A 14,106-nucleotide genomic window follows, 5' to 3' on the forward strand; every position below is an offset into this window, starting at 1 on the left:
ACCCCCGGACGTACGATCAGCTGTCGCATCTGCTTGTTCCTGCTCAGTTCTTCCTGCTTGCTCTCCTTGGTACAAAACCTGGTCATCAGACCACCAACTCAATCGCCATGTCAACCACAAAAGCTTCCAGAATAGGAGAAGAGTATGTTGACCCGGCCACTGAGTGAACGGACTGCTAACTATAGAAATTTAACAGAATATGGAAGTGAGCTGCCCTTTATACCTTCAATAAGTGCACAGGCTCGCAGACTTCTTGATATAGCTTCGAATGCACCTCCTTTCACATCCACGACTAACTGGTCTCTTGCGCAGAACGAGAATCGATAAGGTCAATGCGGAATTGGTTACATTAACCTACGGTACAATTGTCGCGCAATTATGCCAGGACTACGACAGCGACTACCAGGAAGTGAACAAACAATTGGATAAGATGGGCTATAGCATCGGGATGCGGTTGATCGAGGACTTCCTGGCCAAGTCGGGTGTGGGCCGCTGTGCCAATTTCCGAGAGACTGCAGACATGATTGCGAAAGTAAGTGACTTTGCAGTTCGATAGTCTATCATGGCATGGAAAACGGCCCTGACACTCCAATTAGGTGGGCTTCAAGATATTCTTGAATGTTGCGCCAACGGTCACCAATTGGACCAGTGATAACAACCAATTCTCGCTTATCTTTGAGGACAATCCCCTGGCCGATTTTGTGGAACTGCCAGACGATGGTCGGGCGCAGGATGAACTTTGGTTTTCGAATATCTTGTGTGGAGTGCTCCGAGGCGCGCTCGAGATGGTAAGTTTCTCCCTCGCCCATTGACCCCCTGTCAACAGGTTCCTTAGCGCTGGGTCTGATCGCGGATCCGAATTCTAGGTACAAATGCAGATTGAGGCACACTTTGTGAGTGACGTGCTGCGTGGCGACGATACCACAGAGATGCGGGTCTCACTGGTCCGGTACATCGAGGATGAGATGCCACCGGAAGAGGAGTGAGTTGGCGATGAGCATCAATACCGGCGTTACGGCGCGATATTATTGGCACACAGAGCTGGCGACGATTTCTATTCATCTGTGGTTATTCTTTTATCTATGTTTTATTTTCCAGCTCGGCCCAATTCCTCATTTCGGATCGAGTCTCCATCTGCAACATTAGGCTTTATGATCTATCGGCATGTATGGAAGTAGAAACTCCCGCCACGCGATTTATCATGGACATCGCAGTTGTTTCAGCGTATTTTAGCATAGTTTTAGACTTTGGCAGGGGTGCATCCTCAGCATTAGCGATGATCAACCTGGCCTGCCGATGGAATCGTTCATCTCACGATCGAGGGATGATTGAGGTGTCAAGGTGGATGCGTTATACATGTTATATACCGCGGTACTCCGTAATGATATACACATCTCGGACTCATCCGAAGTCCTTGGTGTAACGATACGGTATATCTGGTACGATCTCCGCCCCTCCCATCCTTCTTTTCCTACAGATCGCATTTCTGCTTCTTCTCCTCTCATCGCCTTCTTCTTTCCCAAAGCTTTGCTGCTTTGCAATCGCCGGATTGGCCCGATCGCCGATCTCTCTTGGGTTCTTTTTACGCGGAGACATCCTACAGTGGAATTAGACTCCCGGGATCCATCGACAGGGCCCATATCGCAGCATATCATACCTAATCGCTCGCCTGGGCATCTATCTTGTCCACCTCGTCCTCATTTTTTTCTTTTCTTATAAGCCAACGCTCTGAGACTTGGACATTTTCCTGCTCCCAATCCTTTTCTTGAGTCCTTCTTCTCCCATTGGTATTTCCAACCCTTTCTCTTTTGTGCCTGCGCTTGCAGCTTTTCAATGCGATCGGTGCATGCCCAGAAATACGCCTGACAGCGCCATCCCCAGCCCCGGGCTCCGACCAAGTTGATCCGCTCCGAACAAGCGATTCTCCCGCAGCAGCGCAGCGCCGCCTGTCGCCGTACCCCCCGGCTCCCTCTCCCCTTCACTGTGAGATCCACTTTGTTCGTTCTCCCCCCCTGGGTCTTTGCTTCGTCCCTTTTGCCTCATTCCCGGGTATATTTGCATGTCAAATTCCCTGCATTCTGCGAACCTCCCCGATCGGGTTTGTCTGCCAGCGCCGCCCCCCTCCCATCCCAACCACCTCACTTGTGGGCTTTTCCCGCCTCCTTATACATCCGTCATCGCCCAAACCCTATCCACGCGCATCTACTCTATCCCTCGGCTCTCTTTGAATCTTGTTCACTTCTGACCGTCGCCTCTCAAATTCCAGCAGTCGGGCTTTTAGACTTGCTCGTTGGCGCCAGCGGTTCCCGATCATTTCCTATCTCGTCGCGTGGCTTCTCCGGAGAGGACTTTCTCGACATCCGCAGATCTTTATCGCAACACGCCATCCGCAACAATTTCGGATTTCGCTCGCTTGCGCGAACCTTTCACAAGCGCTGTCGTTATCGTGAGACCTGGTCTCCCCGATTCCTCCGAACTCGAAGCGGTGACCGCTTCTCTTTCTACTCCGTTCCCACGCGTTGCTCCTTCCACCCCGCGTTAGGCCTCATCGCCTGAATCGGTGGATTGCGCGCCGGAACCGATTTCCCCTCGATTTGCATCGCTCAATAGTATACAGGCAAGGGTGGCTACAGTTCCCCGTTCGCCACCATGAACCAGATGAACGTCGCTGGGATGAACCCCGGGGTGGGAGGCCCCGTTGGTGGTGTCCCGATGATGAACAACGGCTCTACGGCTCCTCGTAATGACGGCAACATGAATAACCCCGAAATGATGATCAACAACCTCAACACATATATATACGACTACTTTTTGAAACGTGGCTACCACGACTGTGCTCGAGCTCTTGTTCAGGATGAATCTATCAAGCTCAACACCGACCCTGGCAACAAGACCAGTCCTGGAAATCGGCGTGATGGCGATGTGAATGGTATCGACGGCGATCCTATGATGACCGATGGGAAGGATGGCGAGAAGATCAAGATCCCAGACGATCTTCCTCGACCCAGCCTCCCCAATGATAGCCCTCAGTCATCTTTTTTGCTGGACTGGTTTAGCTTATTCTGGGATTTCTTCTGGGCCCAGCGCAAGCGAGGCAATAGCCAGGAAGTTCGGCAGTATCTCCAACATACTCAGGTTCGTGAGCACTGTTGTGCACCCTGTCGCGCCATTGAATCTGACTTTGAGATCTCACATAGAACATGATGCGTATTCGAGAACAGCAGCAGAATCAAATTTTGCGGCAACAGCAGCCCTTGATGCCCGGCCAAATGAATCCGCTCAACATGCGCCGGCCGAACGGAATGGTTCCTCCTAACTTGCAGAAGACGGTGCTGCAGAACAACACTTCTGGCCTGTATGCATCCCCTTGGACATCCTTTTTTCAGTGGCTGGAGCCATACGATTGCTGACGTCTCTCCACAGATCGCAGCAACAGCTGGCGGCGCAGTTCACAAAGAACCAACAGATGCAGATGATGCAGCAGATGCAACGTGACCAGTCCGAGATTGATATGAACGGAAACCGGCCGCAGTCACCGGCATCTGCTGACAATGCTCCGTCGCCGTCGAAACGACAACGTCTTGAAGGCGGTGCCGTGAATGGCACGCAGTTAGCACCAAATGGTCGTCCACAGGGACAGGGAATGCAAGGTCAACCGACCCCGCAAGCGCTCATGATGCAGAATGGAATGGCTCAGAGGGGAATGACACCAGCCCAGCTTCAGCAGCTTCAGCAGGGACAGCAACAGAAATCTATGCAGGTATATGCTCAAGACTTGACCCTTCATCACACACGCTCAGCATTGAATTCCCAGGGTATTCCGAATGGTGGTATGATGAATCCGGGTGTGATGCCGAACCAGGCGGATCTGGTGCCGATGCCGGATGGCCAGGGAATGTACCCTATGGGTCCAGAGTACTACAGCTCCAACGGTCAGATGGCCCAGGTCCGACCTGGCATGCAGACACCTGGTGGCCTACCCGGCAACCATGCTCTCCAAGACTATCAGATGCAGCTGATGCTGCTTGAGCAGCAGAACAAGCGCCGTCTGATGATGGCTCGTCAAGAGCAGGACAGCATGGCTCGCGCTGATGGCCAGCCCCCGATGCCAGGACAAGGACTGCCGCCGGGCACATCCCCCCAGGGTAGCAGGACGGGGGCATCACCCAACCCAAGCGAGCAAATGAAACGAGGCACGCCGAAGATGCCGCAGACCGGCTTACCTGGATCGCCCAGCGCTGCCGATCTGGCCCAGAACCGGGGATCGCCAGGATCTATGAACCTTAATGGCGCTCAGATGCCTGACATGGGAGCTTCATTCTTCCCTGGCGGCCCCAGCATGCGGCCCCCAAGCTCGAACCCGTCCTTTACTGGGCCTCAGATGGGTCAGCCCCTCGCTGCTAATGCTGCTGCCCGTGTCCCGAGTGGACAGTGGCCACAGCCAGGCCAGCCCATGCCGCCGCAGCACTCGCCTGCAACCCAGGTTCAGGCTGGCACACCTCAGGAACGGGGTGCTATGCTTCCGCCGCCACCCGCTGCAGGCGCTAGCGCTGGCCGCGGCCAGCCCCCGTCTCCCCAGACTGGTAATGCACCGCCCACACCGCAGCAGAAGCCCAACCAAAGAAAGAAGGATGGCAAGGATACTCGCAAGGTATGTCATGTCTCTCACTTGAAAAACTCGAAACTTGCCGCGAACTCGCTGACTCTTTTACCCAGCGACCCACCAAGAAGGCCGCGGCCGCTGCCAACGCAGCTGCGGGTGCCACCCCGTCCACCGAGGCGGCCGACCCTCCCCCAACACCAACTCCCTCCACTCCTGTCACCCCCCACCCTCCACCTAACTCCTTCCCCAAGGGCGGGGCGAATGCCACAGCAAGCGCGCCACCTCCGCCAACTGCGGCTCCGGCTCCTCAACCAATGCACCAGAGCCAGCAACCATTCAGTGATTTCGGCACCGCTGATGTTCGTTGCCCTTTCTTTTGTCTTATTAAGATATGGACTGCTAACTTGGACAATAGAACCTTGAAATAAATCTTGACTTTGGCAACTTGGATAACCCAGATATCCTCGAGAGCTTTGACTTTGACACATTCCTCAACCCTGACGGAGACGGGACTGGCTTTGGCTTTGACCCGAGCATGCCCTTCTCTACTGACGGTGTTGAGACTGGGGCGGGTGACGGTCTGTGAATGATACAAAAGTCTTGACGGTTCTCTTCAGGTGCTTTAAATCTCCGATATACCCTTGTTTTTAGTGTACGTTTTGATTATTCTCGCGTGCTTTCTTCCGCGGAGCTTTGCCTTGTCTTTTCCATTGGGATTTTTCTACTCTGGATATGTGTGCGTGCGCATGTGTTGTGAGACTGGCGTTGGTGTATTTTGGATGGTCGCATTATCCCCTTCTCCCTCTGTCAAAAGCTCGCAGTCTCTTGCGACGCCATGGCTGATCCGGAGAATCATTCTGTATTCGAGATTAGTGCACTGTGACCTACGAGTTTCTTGCTTCTCTTCTTTCCTTCTATTATTACTACTTATTACTCGTGTGGCTACTTATTCCCTTGCTTCCTGGGCATGGAATTTCCCATTCATGTCCGTATTCCGAGCAGCACCACGCAGTTTGTTTTTCCTTTTTCCTCTCCTAGTTGACCCAATATTTCTTTCCTTTCTTCATTCCCTTCTACCGTGACCGCCACTGTCAATTTTTGTTCCTCTCTTCAATGCCGGCGTTCTTCGGACCAGTTGGACCCGCGGATTCCACATTTGACATTTTCTATATGTCCTCGAGGTCCGCCATCTGAACTGCGATGGGTTTCTTTCCTTTTCTTTTCCTCGTTCACTTTGCTCATCTCGGAACAGAAATCTCCCATCTGTCTAACATGCCCCTGGAATGCGAGCTCCAAAAAGAAGAAACTTGAGAACGGGATATACTGATGTGGACATACGGATCCTCGGGCCCATGCGAACTGGAGTGTGGGGGATGGGACTGGGAGTACCTAAACCGTGGTGTCTGGTCAATGCATGATGTCTTTTGTGTTTTCGCCTAGTCTTTTTGATATCCGGGCTATTTTCAGGTGTTCGTCTCTGGGACAGAATCAATCTTCACATATTATCGGTGCGTATATTTTGCTTATTCTCTCTTCTCGATGTTATGTACTTGTCCCAGATTTTCATTCAGTATCCTTCCTGCTGCCTGTGCATCTGTGCACGGAGATAAACCCCCCTCACAATCATTTCTGTGGTCAAGAATAGTACTACTGGTCGGCTTCATGTATATAACAAGAACATGGACCAGACCTGGGAATCATCGTACATTCCTATCACCATAAATAATACGAACCGGCTGCCCTCCACACAAGTGCAAAGCCTGTGGATTAAGATGTACCGCAACTGTCTGTGCTCGGTGGCTAACATCAATCCACACCATTTTCATGCATCAACAATTCCCCCCCCCTCCCACACCACCAAATCCCACCATATCGTCGCCACCTTGCCATCTCAATGTACTACCATCGCAGTATCAAGCAGTCCTGGATTCCCCCATATCTCCATCAACGCATTTCCGCACCAGCCCCACCACATTCCCCAACTTCAGAAAGAGACCTCTTATATCTGTTCCAACCAAGGCCTCGGCGCTAATCATGATGGATCCGTTGCTCGATCTCCAGTTCGAGACTTCGCAGAATTGGTAATTCTGTCGCGTATGTCTGGTCCGAGCTCTCGAGCCCGGCATCCTCCTTCGCCATCATCAGCAGGAAGAGAATGACCTTTTTAACACCGAGAGAGTGCGCAGAATCGACGTCAGTAGCAGGGAGATGAGCTAAGGTCACAGGACTTGCGCGGCTCAGGTAAGGATCGCTGGTGTCAAACCAGGCTCGGACAAAATGAGCGGAAGGGTTGGAGTCATTGGTGTTTTTCTCGTAACGAACATCCGGGGGATTGACTTTGAGAACTTCGCAAACGTCTGTAGGTTGCAAGGGAATTAGCTTCAGTTGGATGAAGATTTGCAATACAGACAAAGCAAGGATACATCGGCCGTAATGCTTACTCTTCATGATCCGAAAATATGACGCGGTGGGATCTAATTCGCTCAGTTTCTGCTGGATAGCCCTTAATGTTAACAAGGGGTCCTCAGTCATCTCCATTGGCTCATCGAGGGGGGGCAAACGACTGTGTGTTAGTGGAATACGGTTGGAGTTGCCACATTGCGTGGCTGTTGAGCTGCTAATTGCATTTTTCTTTTTGGCCTTTTTACCCTGCGATAGCGGCTGGGCTTGAGTCTTAGGCTGAGGTTGACGCTGAGGTTGACGCTGAAATTGAATCTGAGCCTGGGCCTTCGCTTGCTTGTTTCGCTTTTTGCGCGAACCTTGATTAGGGATCACGCTGAGAGGCGAGGGCTCTTTGGGCCCTATGCCTGCAGAGGCGCCAGAAGTTCCAACTTGGATGTTGGACTGCTGCTCTGCAGCGTCAAACCCATTATCAATCACGGCAAATGAGGGTGATGGGTCGGCCGGCAAAATCACCGAGAACGGGACAGTTTCGGTGACCAGCAAATGATACAGCGCGGCATGAGCTGCTGTGTTCTGAGCCTCACCCAGGCTGTCGCAAGGGCTGACAGTGCGGAACAGTTGACTGTTCACCGAAATGTCACAGTGCCATTGCTGGCTGCCAGCGACAGTTGGACTGTAAAGCGGCATACCCCAGCCCTCACCAGTACAGAACTCTTGACGGAGTCATGCCCAAATCAGCAATACTACAACAAGGTCAATAGGCGGCGGTTGCTGCTCACCTTCGAGAAGACGGACCCAGTTCCACTCCGGTCTGGTCAGACCATCCATTGGTAGTGGGGGTACAAGCCACTGTGGATTGAACTTTCGCAGCTTCGAAAGAGCTCGATGGCATGCGGCCACTCTGGCAACATTTGCGTTATCTGCGCAGGGAGACACCACAATTGTGTGCCCATACATAGTGAGCCGGACTCCCACCTTCTGTCCCCCGGGACCTCCAAACTTGAATTGGTACCTCGGGTTCAAGCGACCCATGATCCCGAGGACACCAAAAAAGAACAATACCTGATTTGCTGTCAAGCTGTCCAGAGTGATCGACCCGAGAGGGATCTACACAGCCATCAGCCCAGCTGCCATAAAGCTGAGCACACCCCTCGAAAGAACTTACCGGTCGTTGACAAGGATCTTCGACTTGACCGTTTATACCCTGTGTGATTCTCACGGGCTGGAGCTCGAAAACCTGACCGGGCTCCAGCCTGGCGAGAGGATCACCCAAGGGAACCTGGGCAAACGGGGCACTACTGGCACATGGCAGCCTGAAGCTGTCGTTTTCGGGCGACATGTAGAAAGTATCGCCAGCAGAGACGGCAGGGAGAAGACCCATGGACTCATTCCACACTCCAGACCCCGGACCCCGGGCTCCCAGACCTGAGTTCCACCCCAGCTCCGCAGATTGCGAGCTGGTATTCCCCAGGAAAAGAGCTAGAGAGGATGGGTCGGCCGGAGGGGATGTGAGGTTGTAAGTTGTGCTCGGCTCCATGATGTTTTGCGGACTCGGCATCAGACACAGAGATTGATCTGAGACGACCGAAATGGGCTTGGAGTCTGTGTTGATTGCACTCGTGCTAGAATCAGATTGCCTTCCCAGAGGAGGAAAGACGATGGTACGATCAGGAAGAACAAAGGTGTGACCAGAGACAGAATGTGGGCCTGCCTCAGGTTCACGAACACAGGTGTTCTCAATGTCCATTTTCGATCGAGGTCAAGGCAAAAACGAGGAATGAGATAAAGAAAAGCGAGGAGGTTAAGTGGACGGCGTGTCTAAGAGGAGAAACACACCTCAAGGAGGGTTGCAAACGTGTAGGGAATCAAAATCAAGAAGGTAAACAGGGGGAGGGTTGATGTAAAGAAGGACAAGTAGAGGTGGGAGGACCCGAGGGAGGGGAAGCCACGCAAGTTTAGGAAGGCAGCGCTCACATCATAAGGGAGGTAAGTCTGTTCTGCCGGGGAGAGTGTAGCCCACATTTTCATATTTCTCTGGGTTTCGCAGCTCGTAACTCGTGCCCGTGCTATCTGGGGATATCGATACGGTTTGCAAGCAGTATAAGGATACCATCTGCAACATCATCTGGGAGTCATTACAGTACAGAAGCAGACACCATACTGCTTTCCTTCTCTGCAGATACCTCCATGATTTCCTTTTCTCGTGAAGCGGCCCTGTTCTCCTTTGGTGTCTCCTTTGCGCCCTCCTTCTTGCTTTTGATATTGCCGCTTGGGCTGGCTTTCATCTTCGACGGGGTAATGGCAATCTCAATTGGGTTGGATTTATTGGTTGACCCAGATATGTCACGAGTGCTGGGCTGCGAGAGTTCTCGTAGAGCAGAGGTGCGAGCGCTGGTGCGAGCGTAGCTAGATGGACGAGCCTCCGCTGCGGCTGCGGATTTTGGAATAGGTCCTGCAGCTGACGGAGTGTTGGACGGTGCACGAGTACCCATGGTAGGTGCCTTGGTGGGGGTGAGGGCTTGGATGAGCAAGTTGTACTGCTCGTCATCCATGGGTGCAGTGATGCTCGGCTGCTTGCTATGTTCGTAGCTCATTCCAGTCACGCTCGAAATTGCGCGGCTGCTAGAAGAGCTGTTGTAATCTGGCATCGGGACATCTTCGCAAGAAGATCGAGCCCCGCGGTGCTGCCAGGAGGCGGCTTCGTTGGCCCTATATGATTCGATGGCGAAGTCTGGCACGAGTGGAGTGTAGATGCCGACTCCCCACCGAGGCTCGTAAGGATATGGCGGTGGCTGCCACTGAGATGTAGGCACCGGAAAGGCGCGGTTAGACACCCAAGCATTGTTATAGACCATGGCCTGACCACTGCCACACTGACTGCTGGTGTTGGCTACCATGCGCTTGCCGGGGGAATGCGCGTGCGCGTCCTCGGGCTCCTTCATCTCGCCGAATCCGTTTGAAGAAGAGTTGACGTATTTGAACGTGGATCGTGGGGAATTAGCCCACATGCTCGGGTTTGGCCAGGCAATATTGGAATACTCCAATACTTCTATCCACGTTGTCAGTAACAGTGTCCCTGCCCTCTGGAACGGACTGTCTGAGCTTACGTGTTGGAGCATGCTGAAAAGACAGGGCGATTACATCCTTGACTCTTTCAAAGGGCGGCGAACGGAGCGGGCGAGCGAAGCCCTCAGCAATGACAACCTTGATCCGGCCATATGCGTCTCCTGCATCCCAATGTCGCTGGTCCAAGATCTCCGGATGAAAAGGTGGGAAACGAAGTGTGTCCTGATTACCATCTCGATCGATATCTGCCTCCAGTCAGAACAGACCTCACAATGCCCAGCGTTGCGAGGCTCATGAGTCTACCCACGAGAACTGAGATCTACAGAAGCATCCGTTAGCGCAACCTGGGATAAATAAACCCGTGGATATCCCGAAACCAAACTCACCGATCACATATGGCCATGTGGTCCGCTGACCAAAGATACCACCCCTGGTAGAGTTGAAAAGATCAAGTTAGCCGCAAACCTAGATGAGCCAAGATGCAACAGCCACAAGCAGCTGGCTGCGCATGTAACCACTGAACACAGGGAGAGACCCACGAAACAAGCAGCCCATCAATGAACACCCTGGCTTCAAAGAGCAGTAGATCATCCGGCTGCATCAGACTTTCTGTCAAGCGGCTTGGACGAGGTTTCTCCCAACTATGGATGGACACCCGGAATGGAGTGTCCTTGGGCAGACTGGGTACAAAGGCCGTAAGAACTGGGATCTGGCCGAAGTTACCCTGGACGGGGTAATAGGACGCTGGGCCTACAATGGCCGGGTTCTGGAGGTATGGTGAGTCGGAATCCTTGGTGACAAAGCATTGGATTTTGAATTCTTGAACAGGGACTTTGGACGCCTCCGGGAACAGGAGGACGTCCCAGTTTTCGTAGCGCATTTCTTGCGAAATGTGTATCAACCGAAAAGAGAAGAGTGGGTTAATATAAGGCTGAGATGAAGGTGAGGCAAAGCAGGTCAAGAGAATTGGCTGGTGATGAAGGAAAGGCACATCTGATCGAAATGAAGCATGTTGCGGTTGTACGTTTGTTCACGGGGAAGGTAGAAAAGCTGGGGGGGGGGAAGGCGCGCATCTCATGGGCGATAACAGCATACGTCCCTCATTATCACTACGCCAACAAGAGTAACAGCAGGTATATTTCTCGCATTGCGATCCCTCAGACCCGTAAACTCAAAGACAGTCAACAAGATGAAGCGAAGGGGGAATCATCCGGGCAAGCAAAGACATGAAACGCCGGCGAGGATGCTCTCCGAATGTTACAGGGAATACGACATGGCCAACCTCTAAGCCCAATGCAACGAAAGAACCGGGGCTTCGCACCAGAACTCCTCCCAGGTGAGCCAGAAAAGGCTCCAGAGCTACAGGAGTGGGAGAGCCTCTCCGCTAGGGAAGAATGTAGAGGATCGAGACCAATCCAAGACAGCACCATGCAAGAGACATCCAAAAGAGCGCATGAAATGGCGTGGCGAAAGGAAAGGATTCGACGAACGCGGAGAGACGCACGAAACAGAGCGTGTTGTACAAGCCGTCATCGGTCTAACAGAGAAAGAGAAAAAGGGGAGGGGGGAAAAGGCAGAACGCAACAGCGGTCGAAGCGAACATAGTTCAATTTAGCTGCTCGATGGAAAAGAAAAGGACAAAAGAAAGGGATTGCGAACGACGGAAGAAGTGGAACTTTTCGCAGAATGCCTGCCCAAGGAGTATAGAGTAAAGAAGAAACGCATGAACAATACGGACTTTCGTTACACGCGGACAGGACCCCCTTAGGGCGGGGTTAAAAAAATAAAATAAGCGGCATAGCATAAGAACGAAGAGAGACGGGGCATCGGAAGAAGAACGAGAAAAGCAAGCAGCGAGACGATAAGGAGATGGGGTAAGGGGGGCGTGGGTGAGAGGAGGAGAGGGGATACAGTAGAGGGTGAAATTGGGAGCGAAGAAACCATGATAGGATCCCAAGGGACAGTCAAGGGCAGAAGGGAAGAATGAGGCAAAAGAAAGAAAGGAAAAAAACGACGGGCTCAGATCTTGCTAAGATAAAAGCGCTCACGGAGATGCGTTGCACAGGAGGAAAAGATGCTCATCAAGAGCTATAGAGCGCGAGAAGCCTCGGCAGGAACCAGGGGAATAGCGAATTGTTATGACACAAAGTACCCATCATTGGAATGACGCAAACAACTCCTGCTGGTGCTTTCTTGAATCAAAGGAACGCTTACTGTGAGAAAGAGAGTCAGAGTCAGCCGACCGAGCCTATAACTCAAGAGTGTTCTAGTGCCGGGCTGCCGGGGTGGCTGCTAACCTTCATCGGGGCGAACCCGCCATACTGAGCAGGGGGCATGCCCATGGAGGGGTACATCGGGGGTGGTGGGGGAGCAGGACGGTAGGGGCTGCCGGCAGGGCCGGAGTTGTTCTGCGAGCGACCCCAGCTCAGACGCACGCGCGAGTTACCGATAGGGTAGCCCTGCATCTGGTTGATGGCCATCTCGGCAGCGTGGCGCTGGACGAACTGGACGAAACCGCAGCCCTTGCCCGGGGGGATCTTGACGTAGGTGATCTCGCCGAAGCCCTGGAAGAAGGAGCGGAGCTCATCCTCGGTCACGTAGCCCGACAGACCGCCAACGAACACGGTGGTGTTGTTAGGGTCGGTGAACTGGTTCATGGGCTGGGGAGCGCCGTAGAAGCCCATGGGCGGGCCGCCCATCGGGGGGTACATGCCGGCGGGGCCGGGCATGCCTCCCATGTTGGCAGCACCCACACCAGGGCCCTTGTTCTTGGGGGTGGCAGTGGAGATGCGCATGGGGCGGTTGCCGCAGTAGACACCCTGCATCTCGGTCAGAGCACGCTGCTGGTCGTTCTCGTCCGAGAAGCGGACAAAGCCGTAGCCGCGGGACATGCCGCTGATGGGGTCGGTCATGATCTTGGCGGACTTGCACGACGGGAAACGGCTCTGGAAGAGCGAAACGAGGACGTATTCGTTAACCTCCGGACCGAGATCACCAACGAAGATCGAGTATTCGGGGCCACGGTCATCACGGCTGGGGTGAGGACAACCGAAGTCAGCAAATGGTTCGGATGGGGTACACGACAGGTTCCCGGGTTTGCTTACCTGCGATCAGCAAGACCGCCGCCGGTAGCCCAGTTCAGCTTGAAGACCCGGTTAGTGTTGGGCATGGGAGTGCCGTTCAGAGAAAGGGCCTTGGCGGCGGCGGCCGGGGAAGCAAAGTCCACGAAGCAGTATCCAGCATTGCTCCTACTACCAAATTAGGATCGAATATCAGAAGGAAGCACGGAGGAAGGCAAGAGTCTTACCCAGAGAACTTGTCACGGATCATCTTCACATTGACCTGCTCACCCATCTGGAACCACAGGTTGCGGATGAAGTTCTCATCAATCCAAGGTTCGAGCTCACCCATCCTGTTTCGAGCGAGTTAGTTCCTGACATGCCGGAAGGATAGTCGCACACAACATACCACAGGGTGGTTTTGCCCTCGTTGCCCTGCTGGGGAACAGGAGCAGCGTTCGGCTCACCGGGAGCGGGGCCCTGGAAACCCACAGCGGGGTCGGCCTGGCCGGTCATGGTGGTGTCGGCGGGAGCCGGGGCACCGGCAGCTGCGGCGGCGGCAGCAGCAGCAGCATCGGGCTGGCTGGGGAAGGAATCGAAGTTTTGGAACGACATAGTGCAAAGATCAAGCGTGTCCGACGAAGACTTTAAGAATATAAGACGGTCTGTTGCGACTGGAAGTTCGTAGAGTCGTTAAATGAGAGACCGTGAGATCGATGAGCGTGAGATCAACCCAGAACGAAGAGATGGGCGTTGGGTTTCCTGGATACCGCAAAAGAAGCGAGTCACGTTAGATTCCCTTTTTTCATAAGGCTAGTTGCGTATAGAAAGGTGCCGAAAGGACCGATGCAAAGTGAAAGAGAGCAGTGGAAGACGACAAGTGGGTTGGGGAAGGCTGTCCACAGCCAGGCACAAGGTGTAGCTGAGGGAAGTGTTGGGGGCCGAAACGAAGGCGAATAAGGCGATTCATATGTG

General features: G+C 53.3%; 5 protein-coding genes across 5 annotated transcripts; 2 read left to right on the top strand and 3 right to left on the bottom strand.

Annotated features, from left to right (window-relative positions):
• Nucleotides 1–107: 107 nt before the first annotated feature.
• On the top strand, nucleotides 108–986 carry N7459_006147 (TRAPP complex core subunit BET3; the record flags this gene model as incomplete). Its single annotated transcript, XM_056945331.1, has 5 exons — nucleotides 108–142; nucleotides 197–205; nucleotides 313–532; nucleotides 597–788; nucleotides 867–986. The coding sequence occupies 5 exons, from the start codon at nucleotides 108–110 to the stop codon at nucleotides 984–986; spliced, it is 576 nt and encodes a 191-aa protein (XP_056799666.1).
• A 1,663-nt stretch (nucleotides 987–2,649) lies between these two features.
• On the top strand, nucleotides 2,650–5,189 carry somA (putative cAMP-dependent protein kinase pathway protein (Som1); the record flags this gene model as incomplete). Its single annotated transcript, XM_056945332.1, has 5 exons — nucleotides 2,650–3,135; nucleotides 3,198–3,355; nucleotides 3,424–4,651; nucleotides 4,717–4,962; nucleotides 5,019–5,189. 5 exons carry the CDS (start codon nucleotides 2,650–2,652, stop codon nucleotides 5,187–5,189), a joined length of 2,289 nt encoding a protein of 762 aa, XP_056799667.1.
• Nucleotides 5,190–6,631: 1,442 nt separating this feature from the next.
• Nucleotides 6,632–8,753, bottom strand: N7459_006149 (uncharacterized protein; the record flags this gene model as incomplete). Its single annotated transcript, XM_056945333.1, has 3 exons — nucleotides 6,632–7,719; nucleotides 7,786–8,113; nucleotides 8,172–8,753. The coding sequence occupies 3 exons, from the start codon at nucleotides 8,751–8,753 to the stop codon at nucleotides 6,632–6,634; spliced, it is 1,998 nt and encodes a 665-aa protein (XP_056799668.1).
• A 388-nt stretch (nucleotides 8,754–9,141) lies between these two features.
• On the bottom strand, nucleotides 9,142–10,952 carry N7459_006150 (uncharacterized protein; the record flags this gene model as incomplete). The annotated part of the gene is made up of 5 exons (XM_056945334.1): nucleotides 9,142–10,055; nucleotides 10,114–10,317; nucleotides 10,380–10,391; nucleotides 10,459–10,502; nucleotides 10,612–10,952. 5 exons carry the CDS (start codon nucleotides 10,950–10,952, stop codon nucleotides 9,142–9,144), a joined length of 1,515 nt encoding a protein of 504 aa, XP_056799669.1.
• Nucleotides 10,953–12,327: 1,375 nt separating this feature from the next.
• N7459_006151 (RNA-binding protein) lies at nucleotides 12,328–13,746 on the bottom strand (the record flags this gene model as incomplete). Its single annotated transcript, XM_056945335.1, has 4 exons — nucleotides 12,328–13,105; nucleotides 13,177–13,320; nucleotides 13,380–13,484; nucleotides 13,541–13,746. 4 exons carry the CDS (start codon nucleotides 13,744–13,746, stop codon nucleotides 12,328–12,330), a joined length of 1,233 nt encoding a protein of 410 aa, XP_056799670.1.
• Nucleotides 13,747–14,106: the final 360 nt, after the last annotated feature.

This window comes from Penicillium hispanicum (assembly GCF_028827665.1).
Source record: "Penicillium hispanicum strain IBT 35686 chromosome Unknown utg000005l_segment0_segment0, whole genome shotgun sequence".
In the NCBI taxonomy this organism is placed as follows: Eukaryota; Fungi; Ascomycota; class Eurotiomycetes; order Eurotiales; family Aspergillaceae; genus Penicillium; species Penicillium hispanicum.